Source organism: Tupaia chinensis, unplaced genomic scaffold, assembly GCF_000334495.1.
Source record: "Tupaia chinensis unplaced genomic scaffold, TupChi_1.0 Scaffold000291_1, whole genome shotgun sequence".
Taxonomy (NCBI): domain Eukaryota; kingdom Metazoa; phylum Chordata; class Mammalia; order Scandentia; family Tupaiidae; genus Tupaia; species Tupaia belangeri.
In genome coordinates, this window is record NW_006159776.1 from 1,419,161 (window position 1) to 1,426,698 (window position 7,538).

General features: G+C 37.6%; 1 protein-coding gene across 1 annotated transcript in view; it reads left to right on the forward strand.

The window, feature by feature from the left end:
- TMEM38B (transmembrane protein 38B) overlaps positions 1-7,203 on the forward strand; it is a 40,730-nt gene extending 33,527 nt beyond the window's left edge. Inside the window, exon 6 of the mRNA XM_006150603.3 lies at positions 6,163-7,203. Within this exon, the coding sequence (XP_006150665.1) occupies positions 6,163-6,378 (216 nt within the window). The 3' untranslated portion in view covers positions 6,379-7,203. The remainder of the gene's footprint in view (positions 1-6,162) is intronic.
- Positions 7,204-7,538: the final 335 nt, after the last annotated feature.

Below are 7,538 nucleotides of genomic sequence, written 5' to 3' on the forward strand. Positions count from 1 at the left end.
CTTCTTATTTTTTTGTGGTGTTTTCAAAGCCACTGAGTCCAGGATTCAAACCATGGTTGGCTACGTGGGACTCCAGCACCTCAACCACCATGCCACCTGCTGGCCCCCAATTCATTATACTCTTGTTATTTTTTAAATAGAATTATTTATTTAGGGACCAGCAGTTAGCTTAATGGCTATGTTGCTGAACTCCCATGTAGTCAACTGTGGTTTGCATCCCGGACCCGGTGGCTTAAAACTCAAGCCGGGCGCGTGTGCGTGCATGCCCAAGATCCCGAGAGGAGAATGGAGGAGAAGGGATTGTGGCATGGCCATCCCCCCTCGGGGTGTGATTTCTCGCTTTCTGTCTCTCTGTCTCTGTCTGTCTTTCTGGCGAGCACACGCAACCTATAGCAAAAACTTCTCCAAAAAAAAAGAGAATTATTTATTTAATTTTATTATTATTATTTTAATTTGCTATAGGGCACATGTGCTCATCAGCGAGAGACAGAGAGAAAGAGAATGTGAAAGTGAGAAAGGAAGTTGCCAGGTCTAGGACTTGAACCATGGTTGGCCATGTTGGAGTCCAGTGCCCTTAACCACCACATCACCTGCTGGCCCCCAATTCATTATACTCTTAATACTAGGCATTATAAAGACTATAAAGTACATAAATATCATTTGTGCCCTTAAAGAACTTAGATTTTGTATCACATTTTTCTGGACATTTTGAAATGATATATCTAGGGATATTATGTAAAGCAGTGGAGGCCAGCCAATGGCATGATGTGTTAAGGTGGCTGGATCCCACATGGCCATCTGCATAGTTTGAGTCCTGGACCTGACAGCTTGACAGCACCAGCTGCATGTGCATGCATCCCCAGCATTTTGAAAGGAGGGAGAAGTGGAGAAGGGATTGTGATGTGATCATTTCTATTGTGAGGGGTGAGGAGTGCATTCTCAGTTTCTCTTTTTGTGTGTCTCTAGTGAGTGTATGTACATTCTGGAAAAATTAATAATAATAAGAGGGCCAACCAGCCAGCTAGTGACATGATGGTTAAGGCGACTAGACACCCCATTGCCAGGTTTGTACTTCAAGTCCCAGACTGGCAGCTTGAAAAATACACTGAGCACATGTGCCTGCATGCCCCAAATCCCAAGACAGATATGGAAGAGAGAGGATTGTGATTTCTCCTTTCCTTCTCTTTCTGTGTCTCTCACCAGTGACTACACACACCTTATAGCAAAAACTAAAAAAAAAAAAAAAAAAAAAAAGAATGTGACAATGTTGTAAACAATGAATTTATCCGAATTAACTTGTATTTTAGGATATGCTGAAAAATACCAGTTATCTTAGTGCTTCTACTTTTCTTTTGCTTCCTTCTTAAGCAAGAGACCATGAAAACAAACGTTATTTAATTTAGGAAGTATGCTTTTTCTTTCAATATTTTGCTATATAAGGAGACAATTTTATATTTTATTTGTAAAGAATAAGGATTTTTTTCTATTTGTCACAATTATATTTCTGTCACCTTGCTAAATCAAGGCCTCATAAGAGGCTGAATTCACAAAAATCTGCCCTTGAACCTTGTAAGTCTATCTCAGCAGTAATTTCTGATGCCAGCAATACTTCTTAGCTGAGTGATGAGTCTGTTGGGAGTGGAGATTCTATTAAAACATTCGACTTTGAAAAATACTTATTATAGTTCATGTTCTCAGGAAATAATTTAAACCTTGACACTTTTCTCTTGGATTTTGTAAAAAGTCATTGCTGTTTTCCTGACAGTGGACCATTGTTTTTGGTCTGAATTCTTTTTTTATTAGCAGTCCATTAATTTAAGCTATATGGCCAAGATAACTATGTTAGTATATCTCATTGTTTGTAATTTTTTTTTAAGAGAACCATTTTTGCTGTAGGGCATGTGCATTCATCAGAGAGACAGAGACAGACAGAGAGACAGAAAGTAAGAAGCCACCCCCTCTAGGATAATGGCCATGCCGCAATCCCTTCTTTCCCATTCTCCTCTCAGGATGGGCATGCGTGCACACATGCCCAGCGTGAGTTTAAGCTGCAGGGTCTGGGACTTGAATTGTGATTGACTACATGGAAGTTCAATGATGTAATCATTATGCCATCTGTTGGTCCCTCAGTGTTTCTAATTCTAAAGAATTAGTATTTTTGTTTATTTTTTATTTTATTTATTTTATTTATTTATTTTTTTACCATAGCTCACCGGAGAGAGAGAGACACAGAGAGGGAAAGTGAGAAATCACCTTCTACAAGGAGATGGCCATGCTAGAATTCCTTCTCCTCCATTCTCCTCTTGGAGTTTTGGGCAGGCATGCACACATACCTGGCATGAGTTTCAAACTGCTGGGTCCAGGACTTGAACTGTGGTCACCCATGTGGGAGTCTGGTGTCTTAGCCACCACACCAACTGCTGGCCCCCTAAAGAATAATTTAATGCAGGAATGTTTTTAGATCATACCCAGTAATGACCTAAACTTGGAGATTAACATTGGACTCCTATCATTTTATATTCTCTCCAAGTTACCGCATTCATACTCATGTGCTTTCCCCTCCCCCCTCCCTGCACTATCTGGCTCATGTACTTGAAAGAGAGAGAAGGATTGTATGCTGCAGTCCATTCTCCTCTTGGTGTTTTGGGCATGCACGCACATGTGCTTGCTGTGTTTTTCAAGCTGCTGAGTCTGAGATTTAAACAGCATAGTTGACCATGTGGGATCTAACTGCCTTAACCTCTGTATCCTCTGTTGGCCTGTCTTTACTTTTATTTTTATTTTATTTATTTATTCTTATTTTTTAAATTGACCAGAAAAAGAGAGTGAGAGTGAGAAAGGGAGAAAGCAAGCCACTAGGTCTTTTTTTTTTTTTTTTTTTTGAGAGTTTTTTTGCTATAGGGATGGTGCGGACACTCACCAGAAAGAGACAGAGACAGACAGAAAGTGAAAAATCACCCCCCCCCCCAGGGGGGATGGCATGCTGCAATCTCTTCTCCATTGTCCTCTTGGGATCTTGGGCATGCACGCACATATTCCATTTGTGAGTTTAAGCCACTAGGTCCGGGGTCTGAGCCGTGGTTGACTACATGGGAGTCCTTTGACATAGCCATTATGCCAACTGCTGGTTCCTCACCATTACCTTTTATACTTAGATAGTAATGACTTACAAATTTACATTTCTTACTTAAATGGTTCTGAGAAAACCTCTATTACTGTACTTACTCTTTACTGTTTACTGATTTATTTGCCTGCCTCTGACTGGTCTGTAAAGTTCTTGAGGGCTGGGACTATATTCAGCATTTTTCTGGCAGCTAGGTATAATGTGTAAGCAGATTATTTTAATCCTGTTGATAGTTCATTTTAAACTTTGTTAGTGCAGTTCTGTTTCAGGTTTGCCTTTCTAGAACTCAACCATTTGGGGTCTCTTAAGCCTGAAGTGTATCCTTGGGCATTTCCACCTTGGCTGACCTTTATTTCCAACTTGTCTTCTTAGCCTCAAGCTGTTGACTGCTCAGATGTCTACTCAGTGCTTTGGCCTCCCAGCTGTTACTCTCTGCTAGACTTTTGAGTTCTCTTCCTTCTAATGTGTGCACAATTTAGGGACAGATTACACATGGATTTTTGGGCTCACTTCCATTGAATCCCTCCTCTTTGGGCTTCATTGTCCTCAAGTACACTGAATGCTTTGGCCTCTTAGCCTGTTGGGACTTCTGTTTTCTGTCTCCTGTGGCTATGAATTGGCACATACCCTTAAAAATAAAACAAAAAACAAAACAAACCAGAGTGAATGTGAAGCTCACTTTTTTCTGCTTGCTTTGTCTCAGGGATAATAGCCGCATCAGGTTCTGCCTGTATTGATTGTTCTTTGGTGCCTTTTAGCAGTTATTTTTATGTATTTCTGTCTTTTATATTGATATTGAGAGACTAAGACATATAAAAGGTATTTAGTCATGAATGACCTGAAATTCATGTACATTTCATTCATGTAATTTTTTAAATCATCAGAGTATAAGAGAGAGAGAGAATGAGAACAATAAAGCACTCCCTTGATGAAGCAGGGTCAGGCCTCATTCCCTTCTCTGTTTCTTTTCAGCAGTTTGGGTGCTCACGTACATGTGTCCAGTGTGTTAAGCCACTAGGGTTGGGATTCGAACCATAGTCAGCCATGTGGGATCCAGCTTCCTTAACGACTAGGCTACAGTTATTATGTGCATGCATTTTAAAATTTTGTTTTTAATCTTTAGTCATGCATTTAAAATTTTTGTTTTTTATTTTTATTGAGATCGGATTCACAAAACAAAATTAGCTAATTCAAGATGAACATTTGAGTGGCATTTAATATGTTAACAAAGTTGTGTGAATGCATTTTTAATGTGTATATAGTAAATAGTATAGTAAACACTATAGTATAGTTCTTGCGTCGTGTCTCATTTTCACTTAACAGTATGTTCTAAGACGTTTTCCTGTTGTTTTTTGTTCATTACTTTTAACTGTTGTATAATATGCATTTCATTTACCTATTCCTCTTGTGATGGACTTGCTCCACAACTCTACTTCTTAGACTATGTTGCAGTTAATAAGAATTTATTCTTTTTTTATTTTTGAGAGATTTTTTCGCTATAGGGCGCGTGCGCTGGCCAGACAGACAGAGAGAGACAGAGAGACAGAAAGCGAGAAATCACCCCCCAGGGGGGATGGTCACGCCGCAATCCCTTCTCCATTCTCCTCTCGGGATCTTGGGCACGCACGCACACGCACCTGGTATGAGTTAAGGCACCGGGTCTGGGACTCGAACCGCGGTTTACTATGCAGGAGTCCAGTGACATAGCCATTAGGCAAACTGCTGGTTCCCAATAAGAATTTATTCTTAAATCCATTATTTCCAAGCAAGTGGGTCATGTGGTGTCCTTTGTTAGAAAATTTTTTTAAAACTGTATCCATTTATGTTAATTTGACAAGAGAGGGATAGAGTGAGAGAGAGAGAGGAGAAAGCAAGCCGCCAGGTCTGGGACTCAAACTGTGGTCGGCCATGTGGGAGTCCAGCGTCCCCAACCACCATGCCACCTACTGACCCCCTTCATTAGAAATTTGATTTAAGAAATTTTTAGTTTGGGGGCCAGCAGGTGACATGGTGGTTAAGGGAGCTGGATTCCTACATGGCCGACCGTGGTTCAAGTCCTGGACCTGGCGGTTTTCTTTCTCATTTTCCCTCTTTCTCACTCTCTGACTCATTCCCTCTCTGGTTAGAATTAAAATAAACAAATAAATAAAGTTAAATAAAATGATTCTTAAAATTTTTTTCTTTTAGTTTGATTCATTATCTGTGATCTGGAGGAATTGATTCTTGGAAATTTCTGGACTTTTGGAAGCTATTCTAGACCTTAAAGTTCTGCCCGCAATTCATTTTGGCCCCAGCCTAATTTCTCAAGAAAATCTAATTATCTCTGAAAACTGAAAATTTTTGTCAGGTAGAGGATTGGAGGCATTCTTTATCTGTTGATATCTTAATTCTTTATAAACATATAATTATCTATAAGGAAAAAATTAGGTAAGAAAGGCTTTTTAACAGTCCCTTTTTAGGGCAATATCCTGCAGTTCACAAGTTTGCAACTTTAGATTATGATAGTTGGTGTTTTTAATAATTGAACTAAAACTAAGTGTTGCAAACCGCCTTATCACTTACTGACTTCGTGACTTTGGGCAAGTTACTTAACCTCTCAGAGTCTCAGTTCTACATCTCTGTGATGAGGTAATAAGATAGTATTTGTTGGATTAAATTTAAAGAGAATCATAATGTTAAAGTGCTTATCACAGTTCTGGCACATGTTGAACATATAGTGATAGCTGTATTGGTCATTTGGTGTAGATTATGACTTTTAAAAATCTCATTTCTTACGATAATAAATGCGTTTTTGTAGAAGTGGTTATAGTGCTCATTTGGCACACCAAAAAATGGTATCCTATAGTATTTTTAATGTGTTGTGTTATTTTTTATAACCTCAAAGAAATAGATCTTCCCAGAATCTATAATAGCTAAATTTACTTCTACAGATTAAGAATGCATTTCAAATCCCCTTTTCCATCTTACTTACTTTTCTGTCCATTTTAAGAAATATAAAGCATTCATACTTACATTCTAAATTGAACCTTTTTTTCCAGATAACCATGATGATTACAGACACATCTACTATAACTATTGCTCCTTTTGAGGACGCGTTGAGTCGGATGCTCTTTGGCTGGCAGCAGCAGTTTCCATCATGTGAAAAGAAAAGTGAAACAAAATCATCCCATAATGGCACTGGTTCATCTGCCTCAAAACCTGTAGCTGATGCTTCAGATAATGTTAAAAAGAAACATTCTAAGAAGACTGAGTAAATTTACTTGATGAGCTCTAGAAAGCCAACAATATTTTTCTTAACTACTTGTCAGATTGTGATAATATTTATGTAAATGATGTGAAATAAAAATTATATATAAGGAATGGAGGTGACAAAAGGAAAGACATTTTTTTTTTTTTTCTGTTTGTTTCAGGGATCCTACCCTTTTCTGGATTGTAATTCTTGAGTGTTGTAAGTGTATCATGTGAATTTGTTTTTCTGATATAAAAGAATATGTTGTGATTATTCAAATAGTTTTATTTAGAGAAAAGAAGGCTGCTTTTTTTAATGTCAGGAAAAGTAAGCCTATCTTTGTAAAATAACAAAAATTTAAAACTTTAAAAATTTTTAGGTATTTTCATACTTATTTTTTATTTGAATCTTTTTAAGTTTTAGTTCAGTGGAATTAATCTTCTACTTCACATTACCATTATAGTTGCTAAGTATGGAAAACACATTTAATTTTGAACACTGAGAAGAGTTAAGTAATCTAGAAACATTTTATGTTATAAATGAAAATAAGTCCATAGTTAATATTTCAGATATAAACATTGCATTGTTTTCCCACATTTAATAGAAAATACCTGAAATTTTATTATATTTTATTCCTTTATTTAGAAAATTAGCTTATATTTTTCCTCCTTAAACCACATTTGTTTTAACTATAGGAGAAGTTATTCTTCTGAGCATTTCATATGTTATTTCTGAATTTAGTCTGAATACATTGATGGTAGTGGGTTCAACAAAAGTATTATCACAGTTTAAAATAATTTTTCCTGGGGCCAGCAGTTGGTGTGGTTAAGATGCTGGACTCTTTTCCCACATGGTTGACCATGGTTTGAATCTTGGACCTGGCGACTTGAAAATCATGCTGGGTGCATGTGCTTGTGTGCCCAAAATCCTGAGAGGAGAAGAGAGGAGAAGGGAGTGCAGTGTGGCCAAATCCCCTGGGGAGTGATTTCTCACTTTCCCTCTCTCTGTGCCTTTTCCTGTCTCTCTTTGGCAAGCACATGGACCTTATGGCAAAATCTTAAAAAATTTTTTTTTTTCCTGTATGTCTTCTTTCTAGTGGCCACTTTTTCAGTTTTCTAATTAGAATGTCTCTTACTAGTTTGCATATGGTTATATTTTAATTTACATGTACATTATATTATTTAT